General features: G+C 39.1%; 2 protein-coding genes across 6 annotated transcripts in view; one reads left to right on the forward strand and one right to left on the reverse strand.

The window, feature by feature from the left end:
* The window catches only part of LOC102233917, a 56,825-nt gene extending 45,287 nt beyond the window's left edge, over positions 1-11,538 (forward strand). For all 4 annotated transcript variants that reach the window (XM_023335804.1, XM_023335807.1, XM_023335806.1 and 1 more), the window contains exons 58-74: positions 182-286; positions 372-488; positions 576-734; positions 848-1,009; positions 2,798-2,960; positions 3,047-3,234; positions 3,310-3,402; positions 4,332-4,536; positions 4,617-4,804; positions 5,792-5,889; positions 6,115-6,299; positions 8,178-8,377; positions 9,028-9,196; positions 10,023-10,132; positions 10,229-10,342; positions 11,110-11,236; positions 11,333-11,538. In XM_023335804.1, coding sequence (XP_023191572.1) covers positions 182-286; positions 372-488; positions 576-734; positions 848-1,009; positions 2,798-2,960; positions 3,047-3,234; positions 3,310-3,402; positions 4,332-4,536; positions 4,617-4,804; positions 5,792-5,889; positions 6,115-6,299; positions 8,178-8,377; positions 9,028-9,196; positions 10,023-10,132; positions 10,229-10,342; positions 11,110-11,236; positions 11,333-11,343 — 2,394 coding nt within the window. In that variant the 3' untranslated portion in view covers positions 11,344-11,538. The remainder of the gene's footprint in view (positions 1-181; positions 287-371; positions 489-575; positions 735-847; positions 1,010-2,797; positions 2,961-3,046; positions 3,235-3,309; positions 3,403-4,331; positions 4,537-4,616; positions 4,805-5,791; positions 5,890-6,114; positions 6,300-8,177; positions 8,378-9,027; positions 9,197-10,022; positions 10,133-10,228; positions 10,343-11,109; positions 11,237-11,332) is intronic.
* Positions 11,539-18,831: 7,293 nt separating this feature from the next.
* On the reverse strand, positions 18,832-25,097 carry LOC102223718 (agouti-related protein-like). Of its 2 annotated transcripts, none has more exons than XM_005802376.2 (3): positions 24,788-25,097; positions 20,571-20,641; positions 18,832-19,761 (listed from the first exon to the last, which is right to left on the reverse strand). In XM_005802376.2, exons 1-3 carry the CDS (start codon positions 24,894-24,896, stop codon positions 19,594-19,596), a joined length of 348 nt encoding a protein of 115 aa, XP_005802433.1. In that variant the 5' UTR covers positions 24,897-25,097; the 3' UTR covers positions 18,832-19,593. The 2 variants fall into 2 exon arrangements, with proteins under 2 accessions (XP_005802433.1, XP_023191675.1); XM_023335907.1 differs by having other exon boundaries at positions 18,832-19,819; positions 24,788-24,877.
* Positions 25,098-26,948: the final 1,851 nt, after the last annotated feature.

The raw sequence follows: 26,948 nt of genomic DNA on the forward strand, positions 1-26,948 counted from the left end.
TTCTAGAAAATTTCTAATTTTTTTGGCAGAAAAAAATTTCCCTATCTACAATGGCCCTAATACACTGTCATAGTAAAGAGATGGAAAAAGTCTGATTCAACCTCTAGTGTGTGTAAGGCAGCCATCCAGGTAGTAATTGTGTGTGTGTGTGTGGGCGTGTGCGTGAATGTGTGTTCTGCAGACCCATTTGTCCTGGGACGGTGCCATTCCAGTCAACATTTCTCTCACCCTGAACAAACTCAGCTCCAGCGTGGGCCGGGCGTGCGTTCTGCTTTCAGCCAAGCGGGTCTGTGGATTTCTGCGGGGTCAAAGGTCAGGGTAGGATGGGATGCAGCTTTTTAGGAGCATGAAGTACATGTCTGTTGTTGCAGATGGCCGTGTCTTCTGGAAAGGGCTGCGTATCGATGGGTTACCGCGGAAACCTGTATTCACAGACGGCAGAGGTGACATGGCACAACAAGAGTTTCAGGCAGGGCATGACGTACCAGGTACTACTCTGCTTCTCCGTTACTGTTTAAGCTCAGGATGCTTTTAAATGGAAGCCATTCCTCTTTTGTTTCTCTGTCTTCCTCCAGAAAAGTGCTGAGGGATTGTACGGCCTCCAGCTGTACGTGGATCTAGACCGAGTGGCCCCTGCACCCTGCCACTCACACATGCTCCTGGCCAAAGTCCAGACCAACCTCAGGGACCGCTTGGAGCACAGAGTGGAGTTGGGAGTTTGTCCCGAACAGCCTGTGAGTCCTCACACTGGTAACCATGGAAAGTAGAAGAGGAAGAGGAAGTGATTTTCTTGCTAAAATGATTTGGCAGTGTCTAAAGATGTCCACATACCCTGTGTGTGCGTCAGACTCTCTGGTGGTCCGGGTCCCACAGAGTGAACTCGGGAGAGGAGCTGTTCTACAGTCAGTGTAACGTTTCGGTGACGGGTCAGCCGCTCCGGTCCCGCTTCACGCTCGCCCTCACCAACTCCTCCACTGCCCAGGGGACCAACATCTCTCTCTATACTGAGGTAAAGATACTGCTGAATATTCACTTGATAAATGATCTATGGGTTCCAAAGAAATTCTAAAAAGGATCGTGTCCATTGGATTCAGCTTCCTTTACTCTCACGGCCCTAAAAAAAGTCCTGTGCAGCCAAATGCTTTCGGATTATGGAGTGTGGTTTCTAAAGTTACTGTCAAAAATCAGCAGCAATAAGAGATAAAAATGGCAATCCATTTTTATGCCAAGCTAAATATTTTGCTCCAAATTAAACATTTAGTTTGTAAACTAAATATGTAACTTGTCAAGCTGAAAGCTAAATATTTAGCTTATTTGACTTGCTATATAAATATTTAGTTTGGACGTATAGCTAAATATTTAGCACGTGAACAAAATACTTACCTTGCTAATTAAATCTTTAGCGTATTTTGCTTGCTATCTAAACATTTAGTGTGAAACGATGACTTGTCATGGTGAAAATATGACTTTGAGAAATGAACTACTGGAGCTGGTGTCCAGGCTGTACACTTCAGCGTTGCAGAACATGATTGTTTACTGTGTCGTACAGCAAAAGTAACTTAACCTTTAAACAGGTTCCCAGTATTAGGAGTTCTGTTAATACTCAGCAGAACTCCTCCCAGCGGTTCTGGAGAGTGTTTGTGTCACCTTGTAAATCTGTGAGATCTGCCGTCTTATTGGAACCAGAGCGCGGGAATTCCTCCAATAAAACCGAGCACCTAAGAAAACATTGAGCGATTTAAAAAAAGAAAGAGAACCAAATTCACCCAGATGGAGTGGAAGAAAACAAAATGAAACTGTTGTACAGAATTCAGCGTGTCAGAGTTCTCAGATCAGACTCGCGTCTGAACAATTAAACACGTTTTACCTAAACCACGCATTAATGTTTAAACGAGTGCAGTGAAATGAATATTTCAGATTCATTCAATGGAGAAGTTAACATAGAAAGTCAAACAGTTTACTAATAATTACGGGAGAAATGTGTTCAACATGAATTAAAATCCACAAATGCATTCAATCATTTAGAATATTATTGAAAAGTCCATTTATTTCAATATCTCCATCACCATTTAAAACACATTACAGCGATTAATTAGACAAAGATTGATGTTTCAACACCGTTACTTCTCTAAACCAGATTTTTAACATTTAATGATAAAAGGACATTTAAAATTTGAATATTACATCAGACCAAAAATTTTTTTTAAATCACTTATGTTTAAAGGTTAAGTTACTTTTGCTGTACGACACAGTAAACAATCATTTTCTGCAACGTTGAAGTGTCACAGCTTCTAAAGTCATCAAAGGGTTAAAATAAAATTTCCAGACTGATGCTAAAATATCTGGAAACGTTAAATTAAAATGAGAATAAGGCTAAATAAACTAAAGTGTAAAAGATGAACTAAAAGTTGAATAATATAATAAGATAATAGGTAACAGAAGGTTAATATAAATACAATGAGTAAATATGTGATTATAAAATAACATTTTTCCAACAGATTGACTTCTTTTTTTTCTTGAGAAATGAATATATATATTTTTATAAACTAGCATTTTCGATTTACTGAAATGTCTTCGTCTGACATGAATTTGTTTAATAATCCAAATCATGTACGTGCTGTGAAAAATTACTTCTACAAATTTTCTGTTTCGTGCATCTTTTTCCGCACCTAAATTGTTCAGATCATTAAGCAAAATGTTAAAAACCTTCAGGTTTAGTTAAACCAAAAACGTTATTATTTTTATTCTTTGTTTACTTCTTATAATGGTGTTTTTGTTTTTTGTTTTAACTTTCCAGACAGTGGTGGGTAACTGGAGCTTGTTGCTAGGTAGCAGCGGCCTGTCGGGGCCCCACGGGGCCGGCCTCCAGGTTCACGCCACGCTGGACCTCAGACACCAGGTCTGGGTCAACGGAACACTGGGGGGCCGCTGCCTCCGGACCGCTGCAGGCTACATGAACGGTAAACAGAGGATCACCGCTAACTGAGTCCAGAAAACTAAAAAGAGTAAATATCAACATGTGTGTGGGTGTGTGTGTGTTTTGCAGGTCTAGGGCTCTGTGAGGACGTCAGTGCAGCAGTGTGTGCAGGAATGAACCACAGCTTTAAGGCCGAGGTGCAGAGAAGAGAACGCTGCAGAGAGACTGAGACTCTGGGAAGCTGGTCATTGAAAACGGCCAATCAGAGGCTGATGATGTCAGCCAGCGGCTGCTTGGAGAGATTAACTGCAGCAGAGGTAACCCTAACGTCTTCAGATATGATACAGTATAGAGCTGCTTCACTCTGTTTGCTCTAATTTATCGTTTCATAGGAGCGATTTCACTTCCTGAGCTCTGAGATCCAGAAGGAACTCCTGGAGAGGAGGAAGGCATTACAGCATCTTCTAACAGAAACCACTGAACAGGTCTGCTGCCTTAAAGCTGCACTATGTCACTTTAAAAAACGAAAAGCTGTGAGCAGCACATACATAAGTGTGATCGACAGTGCTAAGACCCTCCTCTTGACTCTGATTGGTTGTCTCTAACCAGGAAGTCATGTACTTTTGAAGATGGCCATATGACCACAGGGAGAATCCAGAGGAGCTTGATGGTTTTTTTTCCACAGATTATTTTGAGACATAGTGACAATACTAAAGGGACAGAATTATGTAAAATTGACCTTTTTGATCTTTACATTATGTTATAATGTTTTTCCCTCGTCAAAAACATACCTAGAGTGTTGCTTTGATTCTTACATTTGTGTTTGAGAAATACTTGAATCTCCATGGCAACCATTCATAAGTTCAAAACTCCTGGGTGGACCTAGCTCCGCCTTTGAGACGCAGATCCTCCTTGGAGCTCTAGCTGTAAAGCTATCCAGAGCCTCACAGAACACACGTCCCCCTCAACTCCCCCATCAGCTCCTTCAGACTAGCCAGCAGCAATTGGCAAACACCTGGTAGAACTGCACATCTACTGAAATCGCTATAGGAGCTACTTCTCAATGCAATGCTGGTAAAAACCTTGTTAAAGATAAAAGTAAATAAAGTAAAAAGAAATAGAGCTTTTAAAGAAACAGAGTCCCAATTTAAAGTTCTCAAACTATGACGTTAAATTTCCTTTCAGCCATATTTCATACATGCATATTTTTTATAATAACTGAAGGTAGTATAGTTACTTAATTGTGCTATAAATTGACACAATGTGCCTGGAAATCATACTGCCTCTTTAAAAAATATGTATAAAACACATTATATTTTCTAAAAGTTACATAGTGCAGCTTTAATATTTCCCCAGTAACGTCATGCTGGACCTGCAGGTGTTTGTGATTAACTCTGTGCTTCCTGTCCCCCAGCCTGCAGACATGCGGCTGCTGCAGGACTGGAGCGCCGTCCCTCTCCTCGTCTCCCAGCATGCCGAGGGCCTGCTGGGCCAGGGCTCCACAGGGCTGCTGTCCCTGTGGCTCAGCAGCTCCCTGCGCCGCGCGCTGACCAGCAGCCTGCCTGACCTGCTGGGTCGGCTCCAGCAGGCCTCACTGCAGGGCCAGCAGGAGCTGCGGCGTGAGTGTCTCCGGTGTCGGAGTTCTTCCTCTTACTGACAGGAAGACATCATCAGTGCAGTGTCTGAACTTCCTGTCCAGGGCCTCTGGCGACCCTGGCTGGAGTGTACCAGGACGTGAAGGGCCAGAGGCTGGAGGCAGCATGGAGGGAGGCTGTTGGGATGTGGACCGGCAGGCTGCTGGACGTCCTGCCTGCTGAGCTGGAGAACCCTCACCTCAGAGCCCTGGCAGCAGCAGGAGCCTCCGCCCTCACAGCCGCTCTGGACGTGGTGAGGAAACGACAACCTCTGGTTATTTTCACTGTCGGTCTTGTGTGTTTGAAAGCAGAAACATGTTTGTCTCCTAAAGTTTGGAGTTTAAAGGTTTCCTCATTACCTCATTGTCTTTGTGTTTTTGGGTTGTTGCGGGAAGCAATCAATTAATCTGAATTAAAATGAGCTCAGTAGTTTACATTCTGATATTTGTAGGATGGCCATTTTGTTTCCAGAAGCATCATAATTAATTTTATTTATGGTTTTTGCTGTGTGTGTATTTTTAAAATTATTTTTATTTTATTTATTGTTTTTGGTTGCTGGGTTTTATTTTGGATATTTAAAATTTCTTCCAGTTCCACACTGCAAAAACACAAAATCTTTCCAAGTAATTTTGGTCTACTTTCAGCAGAAAATATCGTAATACACTTGAAATAAGACCAACTAACTTAATAGTAACTTTGTAGCAAGATATAGGCGCTTATTGTAACTAAATATCTCCTTAATATTGATGAGAAAATTCTAGTTCCATTGGCAGATAAATTCACTTATGAAAAGGGAAAAATGTCTTAACAGTTAAATAATCTGCCAATGGAAAACTTTCTCATCAATATTAAGAAATGATTTACTTAAAACAAGCGCCTATGCTATGCAACCAAATAACTTTTAAGTTAGTTTTGTCTTATTTCAAGTATGCTAAGATATTTGAACTAGAATCTAGACCAAAACTTCTTGGCAAGATTTTGTGTTTTTGCAGTGCAGTGGTGTGTTCTGTTCAAAATTAAAGTGTATTAGTATTGGTGTTCTTATTTGTGCTATAAAATGGCACGACCTCAGCGTTTGCTCTTTAACTGTATTTTTCCGGGACATATTTTTTTTGACATTTTTCTTATGTCAGGTTGTAAAATCGTGCTACAACAGAGCAGACTCATTAAAATCCTAAAAGTCACTGAAAACATGTAAATACCATGAGTACTGTGTAGTAACTGTGAGTGTTTGGTTCAGGCGGGCCAGCAGAGCTCCCACTGGGCCGAGGCCAGGCTGGCCACGGCTCTGTCTGGACTCAGGAAACGGCTGGCTTCTCTCTACACTTTCAGCCGCAGGTACTGCATAACTCAGGCTCGCCTTAAACCTCCGCTAGTTCCTGATTTTATGAAACCGTGTGACCGTGTAAGAGGTGGAATGTATCCCTCCTTTTTTCTCCGAATAAGTCCTGGCTGACCTCAGTCGGTTGAAATGTTGGGCCAAATAAAGACGACATGTTGACGACTTCAATCCAGGGAGCGGTTCACAAGGCTACTTGGTCAGATGTCTGTCGTTTCTTTCAGAGACTGTGCAGTCGCTTTGTCGGTGCCGCTGCTGAATCTCAACCTGTCGAGGGCCGCCGAGGGCGGGCTGTTGGAAACCGTGCTGGAGGAGTGGCTCCTGGGGCCCCTGAGGGCCCTCGCCTCCGTCAGACCTGCAGCTGAGCTTTATCGCTTCAAGAGGAGGATCATGGACAGCCCGTTCAGACGTAAGCTGCTCGAGGGTTGAGATTCCACATGTTCATATCAATCCTTTTGTAAGGTTACGTTTACATGAAACGAGAAGAGTTTTTGATTTGATTTATTTATTTATTTATTTCAAACAGGTTTTTAAAAACAAGGGTTAAAGAAGTGCATACATAAACACTTTTTGAATACATAACAAACCGTTCTTTAATCCTACACCTTATCTCAATTTACTTAACTATGTTACTTACTGACTCAGTAATTATCAAGAATTCGTAATTATTTAAACATGATTTAATATTCATGTACCTGTTCAGCTGCTGCAGTAACAGACGTTTAGTTTCACTTGAACCACTTCAATAAACAGTCTGTCATTGTTGTGGTTGAGGAAACGCATAATGGAATCTGATTTATTAAAAATCAGACCCAGCTTATGAGGCCGGCTTGGCTCTGAATACTTTTACAGTTAATTTGTGTCCTCTTAATTTAAAAGGCAAAGATTTCCGGTTTCTGCGCTACGTTTGCTCATCAGAGCTTTTATCTGACAAAACAAATTTCTGAGATCCTTGTACCGTTCTTGTTCATGCTGAAGCCATTACAAGGACACGTGTTTTGGACTTTCAGGATGTTCGGACCTGTGGAGTTCAGCGTTGGCAGACCTGTCTGCTCAGAAAGAGAGGAGCGGGGGTGCTGTGGTGGCGCAGGGGCAAAGCATGACCCACGTTGAGGCCTTAGTCCTTGTAGCGGTGGTCGTAGGTTCGATTCCCGGCCTGGCGACGTTTGCCGCATGTCTTCCCCCTCTCTGATTACCCTGTTTCCTGTCAAATTACTTTCAAATAAAGGCCACTAGAGCCAACAAAACCTTTAAAAAAAAAAAAAAAAAGAAAGAGAGGAGCGGCTGTAAATCACACGCAGACTCCTTTCTCTGTTGACAAAACACATCTGCTGATGGAAACAGTTCGCCTCTAATAAAACACTTCTCTGCAGGCTCAGGGGCCCGCTTTCTACAAAGCTGGAATCCATCACAATTATCAAATTAGTTTTTTTGTTTTGTTTGGTTTTTCTTCAGATGTAGCCAAGTGAAGGGAAGGGAACACTGTTCTTACTGGAAATACAAATTTCAGGGTGGTGTCACTAATTCGTACTGTTCCTGCCAGAACACCTGTTGACGTCGTCCAGAGTGTGAGTGGAACAAAGAACTATCAGGCTGATGCTTCAGTATGTATTGTACTCAAATAAATGTTCTTTACTAAAAGGAACAATAATAGACACAACAAAAAAGAATAAATCAGCTTCTACGAATGAACTTAAAACTACCACCAGTTGTTTCTAACTAAAGTAAACAAAGTTGGCAGTCACATCACAATGCTATTATTTTGTTCTCAAGTTACCAGCAATATAAATGGCATGCTTCCAGCAATGAACTCTTATTTTGAAAATCTAAATGAGACACTTCCGGTGCTGAAATAGCGACAAATATTGAATTAAAAATAATTCAAAAATAAGCAACTGTCTGTTTTACCGCTGTATGCGCTGAACAATGGCTACTGGAAAAGACAAATGTTTTGTTGTTGACTTTCCATCTAGCAAACCACTTGCTGCATTCTTGCTGGTTGTGCAGGAGGCTCCACTTCATTTTAATGTGTGGTGTAAATGTTGACTTGGGGGCGTGGCCAGCAGCAGTTTATTTGGATTTAAAGTGACAGAGACCTAAACAGCTCATTCTGAAAGGAGATGAAAATAGGCAGAACTGAGCAGGCGAAATTTCATTATCTAAGAATGAATTTATGCAAAAAGATATTATTGAACACGTTTAGTTATAGACCTGTCTTAACCTGCTGAATGAAGCATCATAGGTCACCTGTAATGTGTTTGCCTCTCCCCTCCCTGTGTTCCTAAAGACCAAGCGCTGCTGGTGGCTGATCAGTTTGTGGTGACGTTTGACGGGCGTCTGTATGAACTTCCTGTTTCCTGTCCGCTGCTCCTCGCCCAGGACGTCCGCACCGAGCCGTCCTTCACGCTGCTGCTGGGCGCCGACGCTCAGAGCTCCCTGCTGATACGCATGGACAACAGCAGAGTCCACATTCAGCGCACCGGCCAGGTTTGTGCACTGCCTGTGAAAAGTATTCATCCTCTCGGATGTCTTCCCCCCTGCCCCCCTTTTTTTAATTAATTTTGTAAACCAGTTGTCATCAACAAATTTTTGTTTTATTTTCACAAAAAGTCACATAAAAGGGTTTATTGTGGAGTGAAAGCTGATTTCTGCAAAAGTAACGACTGTTATTTAACAATGATTCAACATGAAATAAGTGATTGTATAAATATTCACTCCCTTTCAGTCAGTATTTAGTAAAACACACCTTTGGATGCAATCAAAGATTTGACTAGGCCACTTGATGTCTTCAGACTATTTCTGTTTGTTTCAGGTTGTTGACTTGCTGGAAAATTAAAAACTGTAGTTCATTTTGCGTCCCCGCAGCATGATGCTGCCACCACCATGCTCCACAGTAGGGATGGTGCGTTTGTGCTAATGTGCAACGTTCCAAACATAAATTATCTTTCACTTTGGCTTTAGAGATTGTTTTTCTGTTTTGTCAAAAAAGCCAAATTTTGTTGATGGTGATTGATTTGCAAAAGAAAAACCAGCATAAAACACCCAACTGGATTAAATGCTTTTTACAGGCACTGTAAGTGAACGATGTGTTTAATCAGATTTGCTGCCGACGGTTACAGAGACTCTCTCTGTCTCAGGTGAAAGCTGACTGTAAGAACGCCGTCCCACCTGGACCCCTCAGCAGCCGTGGACTGAGTGTGAAAAAAGGCTCAAACAAAGTACAGGTGTCCAGTCAGGAGGGACAGTCGGTGTCATGTGACCTGCAGCTGGAGTTGTGCAGCTTCACCCTGGATGGATGGTTACATGGTAAGAGCTGAAACCTGGTTTTTACATTTATTGTTTTAAGACAGTCAAGTTTTTTCCTCACAGCGTGACATTAAAACAAATAAAATTTTCTCTTTACATCAGTTATTGTTACTGACGTTATTTAACGTCAGAACAAAGAAAGAATCTCATGACCGAAGACCTAAATTTGGGGACACACGTCCTTTCTGGACGGTGTGACCCCATGCTCATGAGCATCAGGAAATCACACCCAGAAATGAAGGAGACTGAAGGAGGTTATCATTTTTCTTCATGACCTCATGACCTCTTGGCTGATTTCTTTAGATTTTCTTCCCATGATGGGAACCTGAGCCTCCGCTTAACTAAGATGTTATCAGTTAAGCTGTCAGAAGCCTATAAATCCATGACATCATTATAATGGTTTTCACAAATTGTATATAAAAAAATTATCTTAATGTATGAAAACTTCTATATAAACAAACAGAAGAAAATTTCCTCTATTCTGACATTTAGCAAATAGCTATAATATAAAACATTCTAAATGATCTAAAGAAGGAAATGTGTCTAATTTAATGTCAGACAGTAAGGTGTATTTTATACAGGTTGCCAATGTGCTCATAAGTTTACATACACTGGCAGAATTTCTGATTTAGTTATTTTTTTATTCCATTTTCCATAAAATATGCCTGAGAACACAAAATAAAATCGTTTTCGCTCATGCTCTGTGGTTAGCCGAAGCCATTTATTGTCAAACAAAAATCATAAACTTATGAGCCGTACGTAAACACGTGATTTCCAGGGAAAACGTAAAGGAACGTTTTCTGCTTGGACTCGTTTCCCTGCTCAGGCGCCTCCACTGGTCTGCTGGGGACCAACGATAACGACGCAGGCAACGATTTCTCTTTGCGTGACGGATCTCAGGCGAAGACTCTGGAGGAGTTTTTCCACAGTTGGGAGGTCGGGTCAGCAATGCCATTTTTTTTTTTGTCCTCCATAAATGTTTGCATTTGAGCGTGTTTATCTTTCACCGGTCCCGTCTGTCTGCGTCTGCAGCTGGAGCCAAAGTGCAATAAATCCACAGACGTTTCCACAGCAGCGGCGAGCCCGGCGGGCTGCGCTTCCTTCTTCTCTTCCCCAGATTCGCCTCTCAGCTCCTGTTTCAGGGTGGTAAGTGAAGAGGAAAATACTTCTGGTATTCCTCAGCTTGTTGGAGATAAAGAAATTCAGGCTGATTTAAGAAAAGAAAACAAAGCACTGTGTGAGGAGATTTGTCTGGCAGGACATCTCGAGTGGATTTTTCCAAAATTGGATTGAATCCCATGGCAAGAAACAGCAGATAAATTGTCCAACAAAATAGTTTTTTCTCCTTTTCGCGTGAAATTTTGTTGAGATATTCTTAACGCGACCATACGATCCGCACAGAAGGAGAATTTTTATAAGGTAAATAAAACCCCAATGGCAAAATGTTAGCATTAAAAAAAGTCTTTGCATGACTGCATGAGAAGCTCTGTTAGAGTAAATGTAAATCCCTGTAAAAGTCTTCATTTTTAGTTGGATTGTTTACAAATAAAAATGTCAAACCTTTAGCCTGAATCCGTATATAGCATTTTGAATAATATTCATTCAGATGTGCAAACCTGGTAGAGGAGACTTGCAGCTGCAAATGCAGTAAAATGTGTACAAAGATCTAAAAAGTGCGGTGTGCATTTATATTTAAAGGAAGATTTTTTTTTTTTTAAATTGTCATTTATCAATTCACAAGTATCTACTACTTTTTGTGAGTATATTGCAAAAAACAAACTGAAGTTTGTGATCAAATGTAAAAAACAAAAACAAAAAGAAACGCTAATGCTAACCTGATGCCGGTTAAATTCCGAGTGTTTGGGAACCAGAAAAGCAGCTAGCTGCGGCGATGTGTGTGTGTGTGTGTTCAGGTGGATCCAGCCCAGTTCCTGTCTGTGTGTGGGCGGAGCTCCTCCAAAGCGCCCTGCAGGTTAGCAGCGGCGTTTGTTCACCTCTGCCAGCAGAATTACATCCCAGTGGAGACCCCCGGCCAGTGTAGTAAGAACAGCAGCACAAAGTGACCCAGACGTTCAGCTGTTAAAATCCATTTGAAATAAATTGAGCTCTTCTTTTTTTTCTCCTCTATTGTTTCAGTGAAGGTCTGAAGGACAATCAAACTGAAGACTTGACCTCTGCTAACGTCTGTTCAGAATGAATACATTTACATACCACTGTCTTCACTATGTATTCATTTCAGTAACATGTTTTAATGTGTTGTCATATTTGCTAGTGTACTTTGAGAAAGATTGTAGAATATTTTCAACAACTTTAAATAAAATCCTTCTGTCTTTTGTGCATCAGTATGGTTTGGTTCATCGTGATGCACTGGGAGGCGGCTAATCAAACCCAGTGATACAAGGACAATAAACCATGTATTGATCATTTTGACATTGTGGGCAGAGGGACCTATTACGTTTCAGTAGTTCCTGGTTGGGAAGGAATGATTTACTGCGACATCAGAATTATTGTTAAGTCTGAGGAAAGTCAATCTTCTGATTTAAGAGTTTCATAATCCTCATCTGTGTTTCATAAATGCGGCTGCAAGATTGGCTGAATTTGATGTTAAATCATCCCAGAAAACCAGTTACTTAGAGTTTTGTAAAATAAATTGTTGTGAGAATCTTTTCTTTCCATAAGTGACATTTTGACCCCTTCACCACATCATACTTTTGGACATTTCATTAAATATTCAGATTCAAAACTGAGTTATGTGTCACAGGACATTCCAGACTGCTTATATGTCAATTAATACCAGCAAAGGTGAAGAGTCGTACCTGTTCTGAGAAACAAATTCTACATTTCATAGAGAAATGTTCCCCGATTTCAAAACTTCAGCGGAAGTGTGGCAGCAGGGTACAGATTTAGTCATTTTCAGTAGCGGTTGGTCCATAGGGGGCGCTGAGGGGCTGCTCTCAGATGTGTAGAGGAAAAAAAAAAATCTAAAGATTATATATACTAAAAAATGTGTTATCAATGTCATTTTCCTTAATAGTGTGTGGCTAAATGTAATCTCAATTATTTACGCAACAAAATAAATACATAAATATGCTGCTCCGGCTAAGTGTTGCTAAGGTTTTTGTTTGTTTTGTTTTTTTTATGTGAAGCTCCTGTTGCCCTTTTTGCTTCTGCTAAAGTGTTAATGTTTGAAGAATGTTCTATTATTATGGAATTGTTGTCATTTTCTGAACATTCGTTTGAATGTTTCCAAGAATTTTTCTCACCAGGCAGTCGCCGCCATCTGCAAGGAACACAGAGGCCGTTTGTTCCCCCCGGCGGTCTCTCTGAACACAGTGAGCATCTGAAAGCCAGAGCAGTCAGTTACTCTCCTGTGAAACAAAATGAGCATGTTTGCACTATTTTAACTCTAAAACATTGAGTGCACATATTAATATATGTACATATTGTTCTTTAAATTTTTCAAAATATTGTTTGCACAGAACGCTGAGGGTGTGTTGACACGGCTAAAGAGAGATGTGAGTCCAGGTCGTTCATGATCTGTATCTTGTGACTTACAGTGCGCCTGTGACGGAAACCTTTTCAATACATAACTCAAATGAAACATGTGGGCGTCGCCAACTGACCGGATAACAGCCTGAATGGAGTCCATCTGAGGCGGAGCGCCGCCCACAGCCGCCTTTTCACACAGCAGGAAACAGACGGTTATTTATTATTATTTAATTTTAGGTTTCTCTCTTAGCAAAGTGTGAATAAATTAAAGGGGAAACACGTTCGCCAACACACCGTCACGAAGCAGAGGTCCGTGTTATGAAAGAGTTCTTTCAGTTCAGAAATACTTTACTTATACCAAAGGAAAATGAAATGCAAGTCATATCATTCAAGGTTCTTCAGGTAGGCTCTCTAGTGGTCTATATTGCAGCGAATCTGAAGTAGCCTCTGACTGAAGATACTCTTATGGTTTGCTGCATTTTAGGAAGGGAGTAAATCCCATCTCATTATTAGGGGAGGGGGAAATAAAAAGGATTTTTTTGGGGGGGTGTGTAGGGGAGTCAGCAAAGTTACCTTGACATGTAATGTAAAATGTGGTTTAAAAAGTTTTAAATCACCTTCAAGCTTCAGGACCAAAAATGACTAGTAATGCACATCAGACGTGTTTTTCTCAGTAAACAAACTGTTGAGAAGTGAAACTAAAATTCAAATGTTGCTTCTGTACGAGTTTTGTTCAGTCTCACTGATCTAATCTCTGCTACAAAAATGTAAGGTTCTAAATAAAAAGTTTTAATGAGTAACTCCTTAATAAAACTCCTCATAAGCGTTGATTTATTGTAATGGCTCCCAATACAAGTGATAGGCTATTAAAAATTATGACTTAAGTTGCTTTATTTTTAAACCTTTTTTAGTTTTGCTGGAAGGCTGAGAACCAACATGTAGATAGAAATGAATATCTGGGGAGAATCAGAACATAAACGTAACACTTCTAATTAATCTAAGAGTTAAAGTGCTAAATATGAATGAGATATTTACTACCTTTGCCAAAAAAGCTTAAATCAATTCTAGACTTTTCCAAGATTGGTGGTTCCGGATCCTCCGACCCCCTTGGGATTTCTGCCCATGAATTTTAATGTACACGAGTGTATGCAAGTTGAATTTCAGAAATTCACTTTAAATCTAATAAGTTACTAATAGATCCCTCACATTTAAATTCCATATGGTTGCAGTCACTGATTGCAAATCGTGTGTTTTTATTCCGTCTTTGTGTCTTTAAATCCAAAGTGGCGCCATGTAAATGAATGGACTCTTCTTTTTGTTTGTGAAGCCCCTTCACTGTGCTGGACCTTTACAATTTTGCCCAGTTAATATTTGACTTTTTTCCTCTAAATTTGTCTGATGCCAGACAAAATATATTTTTTAAAATTACAAGAAAGTTTTTCCCCTTGAAAAAGAAAAGATGGGTGGAGGTTTTCTGTACGGTCCAAAGTGTAGCTTGCTATCGCTAGGTAATTTCAGACACCTGAAGCGTCTGTCAGATCATAGTTTGGCAGTGAACACAACCACTTCTGATCATTATGGATTACTTTGTCATTTTACATCATAAAAGTCAATAAGTAGCGATCACAGGTTGTGTGTTTTCGCACCATGCTGTTGGGAATGCTGAAACAAAGGGGGCGTGGCTTACAACTCACAAATGTACAAGTTGTATTTGGCAGTTCCTATTTTGTTCAACAGGTTTATTTAGAGGGTGTAAGGTTCCTTTATTTCAAGCTGAAACTTTAGGGTTCATTACATATTAAAATAGAATGGATTGACAATGACTTAAAGGAAAAATTATAATAAATAGGACAATGTTGGAGAACCTAAACCTGCTAAGTCTCACTACTTTCTCCCTGGCATGTCTGCTGTGTCCCTTCTCCATGAGGCTTCATGATGTTATGTAACTTCACAGAACAGCTGGACTTCCATTGAGAGTAAATTACACACAGGTGACGTTCCCGCCACACTTTTCATGTAATCATTTGTCTAAGAAAAACCTTTCAGAACCACGAATAGTTTTCCTTCATCGTCACAATTCTACACTACGTTGTGTCTTTTCAAAAATAGAAGTGAATGTACTCTTCTTGTTCACGTTAAAGCTAAAATTAAAAAGAAAAAAACAAACAAACACCCACATGGTCACATTCAGAAGTTTTGATGTGATCTTATTTTTGGAGCTGCTCTTGTTTTCTCACCCACAGAAGGAATTTCTGGGAAAACACGTTTCAGCTCTTCTCTTTGATAAATGAGTTCCAGGTGAAGAAACTGGATAAATAAAGTGGTTCCTGTCAGCAGCCTGCTGCTGCTACTTCTGAGACGCAGACACGGGTTCTTACTCAAGAGCCTCGGAAAGCCAATAACAGTGTATATAATACTTTGTAAAAATAAAATGAAACAGAATGCTCATGCTGCAGTGCGCCATATTAAACCAGTCTAAATTTGTTGGCTGTGGTTGGAATACCAGCCTGTCTTCTTCCAATCAGATCCTCCAGGAAGCTTCAGTCTGCGGTTCCACTCACTCTGTAGTGATGCCCAATGCTGTTTCAACATCACTACCAGATTTTTTACTTTATTTTTGTTCCTTTCCATTGCTTAATATTACAACCACAAAATTCTATGTATTTTATTTATTTTGGGAGAGGGGAATTTTACATGAAAGGGTAGTAAAGTAGTATATGCTCAGGGTTTTGAATATTTTCATAAATGTATGCAATAGAATGGTTGAATTTATTGCCAATTCAACTATTTGCAATAAAATCAAATGAAGCTGAATGGCTGTAGAAGTTAGTACAGAAACAATGAACAATTTTTAATTTGACTATATTCTCTATGTACTCTATATACTCAAAAACTATTTTTGTTGTTAAATTATTAAATAAATATGTGCTCAACAACAAAGATATATTTGTTGTTTTTAATCTGTTATTCAATCATCAGATCGGTGCAAACTGCTATTATTCAGCTCTCGAGTGTTTCAGGAACCCCTGATCATTCATGTTTAAAAAAATCAAACTTTTAGAAATGTGGGCTGTGAACGCTAGCATTAGCATTAGCGTCCTTGCTAATGTTTTGCATTGAGATGCTATTTTAGGATTGAATAACTTTGCTGATAGGCTAGCTCCTTTTAGCACAACTTGGAGACAACAGTAGTGTTTTCCAGCGAGACGTGGTGTCGTTTTTTTTTTTTTTAAGCAAATATTGACCCTCAGTGGACCAAGACAAACTTCTTCATTGTCCAGCGCTTGGGCGTCAGATTTAAGGGAAAAGGCTGAATAGAAAGGTTCCTTGAAATTTGTGTAATTACTTAACCAAATTAACGTGTTAAAGCTCCCAGCCTTAATCTTTATTTTATAAACAAAAATTCTAATTTATTTTACTGTGAAGTCTTCTCTTTCACCTGCTCTGCAATAAATAAAAACTCCAATATTTCGATGAACATAAGTAGAAAGGAACAAATTATTGTAGGTCTAAAATAAACAACAATATATGGTTTTTGCCTTAATGTAAAATGTGTAATTGCCTAACATTTTAGGAGGAATAGTTTCTGTTTTGTTAGTCTGTTTCCACCAACAAAATTGAGAATGGTCTTCAAAACCATTGAAGACCATTGAACCTTGAAACAACCTTGAACCTTGAAAGCGATCAACCTTGTTTCCAAGGTTGGTCAACCTTGGAAACAAGGTTAATCAATGGAAATAACCAAAAACTTTTATTGTATCCACAATTTGAAAATGAAAAATGAAAAAACACTTGCTCTTCCTAACATTTCATCATTGAAGATCTCATCCTAAAAGTTGCTCAGTAATTCTTAAAAGAAACCCCAAACGTGTCGTCGTAAAATCGCTCAGGTTAACCTCAGTGAGAGCTTTGGAGTTGCTTCGTAATAAAATAAATTCTTAAACTTTCCTGATTCTTGTCCACACAGAGTGAGTCCAACTGAGTCTGGCAGCAGCACAGAGGAAATGTGTTTCCTGATGGAGAAGACGGACGATGCATCTGTCATTTCATGGCTCCCCTGCCGACACATTTAAGTCGATCTTTCTTCTCATGCTCTGCCCTGAAACATGAACGCGTCTTGTGTACGGAGCTGGACTGCTTCTCTGTGACCTTCAAATCTTTTCATGTTTGTGAGTGAGAAAGGAACTTGGGAAACACACCAGACTGTGTTCCATTAAATGATCTCACTGGTGTAGTCAGCCATCCTTCCTTCATTTTGCCTTCAGTCAGACTCAGTATTTGCCTTCTTTAAAACATCCTGTATTCGTTTTAGATCATCAAACAAATGATCAGACAAAGATAACATGACTAAACGCAACATGCTGTTTTCTCGGCAGTCTTTTAAATTCACGTAGAGAAATTTGTAAACCACTCTTCCTTGAAGAATACATTTGATTGAACACAATGGAGGGTTTTTGAGACATGCTTTAGCTAGCACTGCAACATTTCAATTGGAGTAATTAGTACTTTGACCAGCTCTCTCCAAACCTTTCAGTCTTTTTTTAATAAGGATAAACGTGCTGATGTGCTTCCTGTGGTCTTGTTGCGTAATCCAATTGTGCCTCATCTTAAGGTCACAAACAGATCGTTGAATGTTCTCCTTCAGGATCTTCTGCTAAAGAGCAGCAGGTTGTGAAGCAGCAAAGCAATAAAAACCACAAAGTTAACATGTTTTAAGGCTGATATGACACCTTCTACATACAAAGCTGGTTTTATGGGATGCACACATTTTGAAAGGTTTAAGTCTTGGAGATCATCGTGATGCTATTTGCCAAATGTAAGGCAGGCGTGTCTGTTAGTCTGTTGGTTTTTATTGAGGCCTCCAGAGTTTTACATGTTCTGGAGTTGTTTTTTTTTTTTGTTTTTTTTTTACTGTTTCAACAATTAATTGACCTATGATTAATTGTTGATCAATGGTTTATTAGATTCAAATTAGATCCTATCTATAAACAAATAACGCCTGCTTAGTCCTTCTTTCAGTGTTGTAGTGTGGCCGCCATCCAGCAGAGGTCGCCGCTGATCATCGTAAAGTGGAGCCAGTTGATAAAGACACAAAGATGGCAGGGCCATACCAGAACGGGGGAAGAGAAACGGTCCAAACAGAGTCTGCATTTTATGCATTTCCGTTTTGAAATATAGAAACTCAACAATCTCCTGTCTAGCCCTGTCACAATAAACAATAAACCAATTAATCGCATCATATATTAAAATGGCCTCTATAATTTCCATTTGCATGATTTATTGTTTTTTTTCGTCAGACTGACGTTTTGATCTCAACCAACCCTTTTTTTTGAAGAACAGTTGTTCTGTTTGTAAAGATTACATCATTTATTTTTTGTTGTTTTGGTTGTTTTATTTCTTTTTTTCCATATTTAAAATGTCTTCTAGTTAGAGTATTAAATGTTCATTAGAATTAAAAGTTTATTGATCTTTGAGAATGTGCTCTTCTTGCATTATTATGCCATTACCATTGCATTACTTGAAAATGGTCTCAAACAACATTATAGTTTATTGCAATAACTTCTGAGACAAGTTATTGTCCGACAAGATTTATAAGTGGCAGCCGTACTCCTTACGTTTCTCATTAACATCACTCAGCTAAGCTGCATGGTAAAGCAACACCAACTTCTCAACCAAATAAAATGTGCTACGAAGGTATGGAGGTGATAAAGAAAACAATAAAGTTTTATGCTTTTTATCTTTTATTAAAGTCCCTTTTTTGCTATATTTTAATAATATATCTACGTCTAATGTGAGAAAACAACCATTTCCATTTTTTTAGTCAGTATTTAATATGGCTGACATTAAATGATGTTAAAATTGTTTCATTATTATATAATGAAAACTTTAGCCTGTTATGTTATGGAAAAACGGTCAACCCTGCCTGCTAGAATCCTACATGTGCTATTTAGTAATGTTATCTTTGACATAAAAATATATTGGATGATCTGAAACATCTAAGTGTGACAACAACAAAAAAAAGAAATCTGAAAGCTTATTTTCCCCAACAATGTAAATTGTGTTCTTTTATTCTTTTAGGATGTTTTTTAGTAAAAAAATTTTTTTTTTAACATTTCAGCTCAAAACAAACCCCATGACATCATCAGTTCACTGCATATTTATTAGATAGCAAAAATATAATCATTTGAACTCATAAAACCGTACACAAATAATTAAGTGCAAGCAATAAAGGATTAATAATGTACATGAAATTTGTTTTTCCACATCATTTCTGCTGTGAGTCTTAAAGAAAAGATGCTGAAGTCATACAGTAAATGTCTCCACATGAGTGACAGGAGAGAATATGCAAATACTTAAAAGCAACAATGCCTAAAAATCAGTCACAGTTAACATGTTATTGTCTAGAAACATGAAAAATGACACAAGTCAAGCTTTCCATTGGCTACACCCTCTGATAGGAACACCATCCCTGTTTATAAGGCAATCTTAGCGCAGCAGTGATGCATAAAACTGTCTCGTCTCTGTAAGGCGACATACACTGATGTAAGCTACAGATGTAAGCTAACAGACGGCTTTGTTGTTGTGTACTGAGCCAGAATTGTTTCATAAACTTATTTATTCTAATTTTTACAAAGAAATGGCACGATCAGTGTTTATACAGGCAACGTTGTACACTTTTAGTGAGATATAGCAGGCTCATGTGTTGAGTCTTTATCTGCCTATTAATGCTGCGTGTGATGACAACTTAGCTTTTCTTTTATGCTACATCTCCTTAGAAACATTCCCTTATTTTCACTCTCTTATTCACAGCTACTGCGCTCTGCCGTTGGATGATGGTTCGGGTCACATTGAAGCAGAATTAGAGAAAACTCCCCCAGTGTGTGCTGAGGTGTACCGGCGGGTCGCCACTAGGTCCTCTTCAGGCAGAGCGGATTCATCCTCCAGCAGTGACAGATGGTGTTAAAGAGGCGGCAGCGGCAGGAGGCGCACGGGTCGCAGCAAGGCAAGTGTGAGGAGCAGTTCTCCATCAGGCGGCCGCAGCGCCGCGCCGGGGTCAGGATGTGGGACTTGTGTCTCTGAAACGGCAGTGAAGGTGACAACGTGGCATGTTGGGACAGAGACAGGACCTCAGATCTGTGCAAAAGGAATAAACCAGGGAGAAAGTCTGGAGTCGACTCAGCTGTATGTTGGGACGGGTGTGTGAAGGGTAAGCATGTCGCAATAAGAAATTAATCAGTTAATCACCTGATCAATTAAAATGAGCTCAATCATTTCCATTTTGATGATTCATATTTTTCAAGGGCAGTTTTGTTTACAGAGACAATCCTTATAGTTATGCTCCCAGTTGTAAGAGGTTTTTGTTTTCTTGTCTTTGGTTGTGTTTTATTTTGGAACTGTCTTCCAGTTCAAATGTGAAGTGTTCTTTGAAAAAAATGTTGCACTGGAGGGCGAACTGGCATTATTACACCATTCTCAATATAATCACCTTCCTAAAATGTATCACTTTTGGAGAAAATCTTTTTTTTGGCAAAAGTGATTTTTTTTTAATGTTTTTGAAAAGAGAAAATATAACTTATGCCATTATTTTAGAAATGTGACGACATAATATTATCGCCTATTGTAATAATTAGTGGGACAATTTATTGTCCAACGTAATTTTTTACCGTGACAGGATTAGTGGAAGGATTTACAGGGGAAAAGGTAATTGATAGGAGTTGGTCAATAAGGGAACTTTGTTTCTTGTTCAGTGTAAGAAAGCAAAACTTTCGTTAGGTAACAAGAAGGCATACAGGATTTACTGTATTATGTTGACAGTAAATACTGTCAGCTTAGTATTTATATGCCCCAAGAAAATTGCTTTAATCAAGAAAGATTAAAAACTTACAATTTGAATCTGCTCTGCTGGAGAAATCTTATGCCTCGCAAATAGTCGTCTTGTTTTAGTTTGTCCACAAACTAGGAAGAGAGATAACAGATGAAAAAAGGTTTATTGACAAGAAACAAATTTTTCTTTACTATTAAGCATTATTTCAATGCTAGAATTAAAAGAAATGACACTAGAATGGAGATCCTGTGGATCTGTTGCGGTTGTCTTTAGAGATGCACCGATCCAATATTAATCTCTGTATCCGTCTCCATATTGGAAAAAAATCTACAGCTGGTGCACTTTCTGAACCATTTGAGAGAAGGTTTGTTGTAGTTTATTTTTACATGTTTGACCAAGGTAGTCAGTCTACTGTTTTATTCAGTTTCCTTATTATTTATTGTGCATTGGCTGTTCTACACCTAATTTCACTGACCTAACAAATTAAAGTTGTTTTTACATGTTTGACCAGATTTGTGAAACTATTGGGGTTTCTAATACTGATGCAGTTATCAAATAAATTTGTAATTCAGTACATTTATGTTTAAAAAAAAAAGAAGCTTTAAATCAGTTCGGCACTGGTTTTCTGAATCGGGTCAGTATCAGCCGATGCTAAACCTGAGATATGGGTATTGGTATCGGAAGTGACAAAAGTGGATCGGTGTCTTCCTAGTTGTCTTCCAGTCAGAAAGTGCCTGTAAGACCTCCACAGGTAGAGTAAGCAGTTAAAAGGCTTCCTGGCATCTAACTGTGGTCAAGGACATCCAGCTTTAAAATTCAAACACTTATAATCAGGATATTAACAAGGAGTGTAATGGTGCACATATTCAGACCCTAACCATCCAGTACCGCCCTGTTGCTTCTGTACACACATGTACCAAACGAATAAAAAATTGTTTCATACCATGCAGAATGTTAATGTGCGGGGAAAAGTGTGAGATGCAACTTTGTGTAGCACAACATTAAAAAGTGACTCCAAAACATAACAGAGGAATTATCACTTAGCTAAGCTAGCTGGGAATGTTAGTGTCTCATGGCATTATAGTGGAGAAAAAAGGTGGACACCACCAAAACTTCAGATATGTGACCAAAATCAAAAAGTCGGTTGTTGTTTTTTTTATCATTGATAAGATTACATCCAATAGCTCACTTTACTCTGAACTTAATTATTCCCTAAAACAGCTAAAACTGAATGTAAAAAATCAGATACTGGAGACACATTAGCTGACATCCAATCAGCCTAAACTCCGTACATCCAGAGGAGTCTATGTTGATGAGAAGAGATTTTCCTAACAGCGATGCTGTATTCAGTAATGTGGTGATGTTGTTTTATAGTCGACCAGATCTCAAGGCAGTTCTAAACTTTCCACTTTGTGAAGTCTTAGAACAGAATAAAACCATTTTAATTTCAGAAACTGAACATTTTATGTTGTCCTTTTTAAATCTCTGGACAGCAGTAAACAAATAACTCTAAAACATTTTTCTTGATTTAACCGTGGTAAAACTCGACTTTAAAACCAGGATACTGTCATGATCCTGGGAACTTTGGGCTTTGGTTTTCCAAAGTTTATCTGATCATTATCTTGTAGTTTATTTATGTCCAGTAGGGTTTATCCTATTCTGAATATTTCCCAGTGTTCTTTATTGTTAGGATAGTGTTACGTTTATAAAAGGTTTATTCATTTGTGCTCAGTTTCCTAGTTTATTCTTCTGTTTGTCATTTACACCTCAGCCTCCGTAGAAACTCATTGGTTCTCACCGTCCTTTGCTAGAGAAGGGTTTTCTTTTATGGTTTCCTAATTATAGACCTCCATTTCACCTCCTGCCTCCAGTTCTGCCTACATTCGTGTCCGACTTGAAACCAACCATGACAGATGCATACCGAACTGTAATTTATTTCTTATTTACTGTTACGCCCGTGACATTAGCCTTTCATAACAGACGGAGAATAATGACAGAGAACAAAAAACAATCCCCCCAGGCCAAGCTCAACCTAATCATCGGGAAGAACAGGGTTTCATTTAAACTGGCCTATCACCAACTAGCAGGGCGTTCGAGGGGTCAGCGAATTGCCAGATAATTGGTGGGTGAAAGCAACAGAGAACTTGGCACGTTACATCTGTTTTGAGCGACGGAATTTAGAGCTAAAGTAGATGAACATCTATCTCCGAGGCAGCCAAGAAACGCTCGCCATTAATGAGTTGAAGATGTGAAAATCGGTGCAAGTGGAGTCCTCTAGGGAGAACAACTCCTCAGTCATTAGGCAGGACTTCTTCACCCCCTCTGTTTAAGAATATGCTCCTTTGATCTCCAGAGGAAAATATGTTAGCAGATGTTTTGGTTAGCCTCTCCTAAAGAGAGTTGTCAAGGCTTAATTTAATTATACTTTGAGCAGGAGAGGTTGGACCGGTATCCACAGACCAATGGCGTGGTATTGCTTAAATATGAACAGACACACTGTGCTGTTTAGGCGCAAATCAATGTAGTCACCTTCACAATGTTTTGATCATAACTGAAGGGACCCTTGAGCTTTCTCACACGGTTAGTACTGCAAAAATCTGAATATCCAGTTGGGATTTTATTGGACAGGCAAACACAAAGCAGTGCAGAATAATGAAATGGAAGGAAATGATTCGTGGATTTCAGAATTAATTAGCATATGAAACTGTAAAACGTGTTGTGCATTGACATTCAACCCCCTTTTCTCTGATACCCTTAACTTCCTTCCAACGTCACTGAATTAGTAAATAGGCTTCACCTGTGTGAAATTCAGTCTCAGTGAATCTGTGTGGTATTGGTCTAGATTGTAGAACATTATTAACACAGTGAGAGCAAAGTTGTGGAAAAGTTTTGTTAATGGCATCGCGTGCATGGGTGATGTGGATTATTTAACACCCACACTTTTCAGACCGAGTTCTTTGTTCGCCTAGGCTCAATCTGGACAAAACAAAAGTTCAAAACAAAATTCGGTTATTAAGGAACATTTCTGGGACGATGACTGAAGCAGATGCTTAGAGTGCTGTACTTGGTTCTGAATAAATTATCATTCAAAGAATGAAAAATATTATTCTGTTTTACTCACTTTTATAGCAAAAAGCAAACAACAATTTCTTAAACATTCACAAATGTCTTACTTTTATTAGAAAAAAACGAGAGCATGATAAGTTATCTGTATTATGTAAAGAGTGAAAAATAGGAAAGAATAAACAGAAATTTTATCAAAGTGGTTGTAATTATCAACAGTTTCAAATTGTCAGTTTTGCTCTTAGTCTAGTCTATTAATAGTATATTTATAAAATATTTAAAAATTTAGGATTTCACAATGTGCGTTTGAGTCCAAAAATAAAATGTTACATTATGTGGGTGCGATGTGTTTTTTAAGTAAATTTAAAAAACAAACAAGAGGCGTCTTCAGCATAATTTCTTAAGTGTCGTAAACCATGGTTTTTATGACCGAAGTCATAGAGTTCAAAGGCAATGCAACCAAAGAATAATGTATATAAAGTTTTGACTTTAAAGACTTAAACCTGACACGTTTCTCTCATTACTGGAGCAAATAGAAATAGTTTTCAGTAATTCTAATTAACCTGAAACGAGACAAGTTTGATCTGATTTAACTATAGACATTAAAATGAACATGTCTTTTGATTTCCTGCAAACCTTTTGTTTCAATGGTGTACCTTAACATTAAAGTCTGTTTGAACCAATAAAAATGACTTAATATTTGATTTATAAACGAATATTGCTCTAACAGACGCATTTATTTAGCTAAAAGTAAAATAACATTTTCAAAGTGTGAATGAAGTACATCTACAATTTTTTGAGATTTTTTTTGTTTGTTTGAGTGATTCTACTTTATACAATACTATTTCAGACCCCACAATAATATATTCTGTAAATACTGAACAACTGTTAATCTGAGATACCAGTTTGACTGATAAAAGCCAGAATACCGCATGCTTAAACAGGTGAGCTTTAAAATGTCCGTCATTAAGCAGGTGTAGTCAACTAAGTCTAAGCCACATAAGAAAGAAATGAGCTAATTCCTCAGACTTTTCTAAGTTTGCCAGATGTGAGATGGAAGCATATACTGTCAGACGGACTAAAGAAATGCCTAGCTTTATGTGGGATCTATCCACAATTTCCGCAGACCGCGCATCCCTCAGGCCCACAATTATTACGGATAATAAACAGCAGAAAACAACGCCAGCTGCAACAGGTTTGCTAAACGTCCGTACCTGTAACATTCTCGGTCTTCCTCGCGTCTTTTTTCGTGTCCTCTGCCCACGAGAGCGGAAAGAAAAGCAGCAGCAAGCACAACAAGTGTCTGCCGGTGGAGCTTCTCATGGTGCTGGAGGAAGATAGTAAAATCACCCTCGCACTCAGAAAATGTGTCTCTGGGTGTCAGCGGCTGTTGGAAAAAGTGGGGGGTGAAAAATGAACGCGTCGGTTCGCCTACTTTTTTTTTTTGCTCTCCCGTTATCTTCGGTTTTGAAGGCTCGGGTCCGTGTGAGACTCTGACGAGGTCTTACGCTTCTACCTAGGCCGAGCGCGAGCGACGAAAAGGCGGAGCGGCGCGCGCCGCCCCCGCGTTACCGTCTCGAGACGCAGCTGGCGGGAGGTGATGCTGTTTGTGCTGCTCCATGTTTAACACGAGCATCCTATTCACATTGTATTACTGACGCAGCTGATAAAACGGAGGTGAGTTTTGGGTTTCATTTAACCAATTCGGTATTTTGGTGCTACTACATCTAAAAAAAAAATAATGCAGTGTAAATATGCAGTATTTCTTTTCATTTATCTCAAAAAGTGAAACTCGTATGTCGTAAAACATCATAACACATAAAGTGACATATTCCGAGCCTTTATTTCTTGCAATTTTTGACGATTGTGGGTTTTCAGACAATGGAAACCCACATTTTAGCATCTCTGAAATTTTGAATACTATGAAAATGTCATTATCAGCTCCTGACCCTAATCAGCTACTTAATTCAAAACACTTGCAACACCTGGGAGAAAGAAATTTTGGATGAACTGGTTTTTTGTCTGTATCAAAATTGGTTTATTTCACAAAGCTGTAATAGAAACACTCATTTCGCATCACAAGGCACATGATCAACAACCAGATGTTACCACTAGCGCAAACCACAAAGGAGATGACAGGAAGTAGTTGGAGGATGAGGGCAGCATGTTTTTTAATGACTTATCTCGTTAATAAACTTATTCATGTGTGGTTTTAGTTATGCTTCTTATTTAATGGAAACGCTGCAGTTGCAAAATTGTGTTGTTGTTCTTTTTTTTACATTAGCAGAATATTGACAAAGGTTTGTGCGCATTTGTAATTGAAATCCATCTACTCTGGGTCAATAGGTTACAAGGGTGAGGAAGACTGCTAACTGAAGATGTCCAGAAGAGAGTCATCGACACCCACAATAAGGGTAAGCCACAATAGGTCATTGCTGAAGAAGCTGGTTGATCACAGAGTTCTATATCTAAGCATATTAACAGAAAATTGAGATGAAACCAGCCTCAGGGAGAACCACAGCCTTGAAAGGATTGTCAAGCAAAATCCATTCCAGACTTTGGGAGATCTCCGCAAGGACCGAACTGAAGCTACAAATGTTGAATTTCCTGTGTCAATTCGTCGGTGGTTTAATTGCTAGCATTCCCAGTCGCATCCCAAACAAAGTACGAGCTAAATATTGCAACCTCAATAGACCGTGGAAGCAGTCTGCATGCTGAGGCACAGCATTTCATACACAGTAGGCCTCTGAAGTGACTAGAACACCTGAATCCAATGATAAGGGGTGGTGAGCAAATCATTTCAGTGTGGCGTCTACACTACTAATGGGACGTGTAAATCCAACCGGTTGTCAGGAGCAACCCAAGGAATCAGAGCAAGTTAGTTCATGTAATGTGTGTAACGAGAAGGAATGACACAGCGAGTAAGTGTTGAAAACAAGAGCTGTTTTGCAAAGACAGCCAGAAAAGCTAAGATCTGTCAACATTTTAAGACCAATTCTAACTGCTATCAGGGCAAATTAACATCAGCCAGTTTTAGTCCTAATTGATGTCCAGGGCATCACACAAGAAGCATATCAGAATGGCTAAAAGCAATGACTATCTATCAAGAATATTTCAACTTCATTGCTGCATAGCACTGATAATAGACATTTTTATAGTCTTGGAATGTTACAGGGGCACCACCTAGGTGCTTCTCTACAGATTTATGACACAGAAGTCAAAACAGAATACACTGGCACATTACAAAATCAGAAGGCTTGAAAGAGGGCCACTTATAGAGAGCTTCAGAAAGAACTGGAATTAGCAGGTACATTTTTTCACTGAAAACAATTATCAGTTCACTCAACTGCAGTGGCCTCTATGCAGTGCTTCACT

Source organism: Xiphophorus maculatus, chromosome 6 (genome assembly GCF_002775205.1).
Source record: "Xiphophorus maculatus strain JP 163 A chromosome 6, X_maculatus-5.0-male, whole genome shotgun sequence".
NCBI lineage: Eukaryota > Metazoa > Chordata > Actinopteri > Cyprinodontiformes > Poeciliidae > Xiphophorus > Xiphophorus maculatus.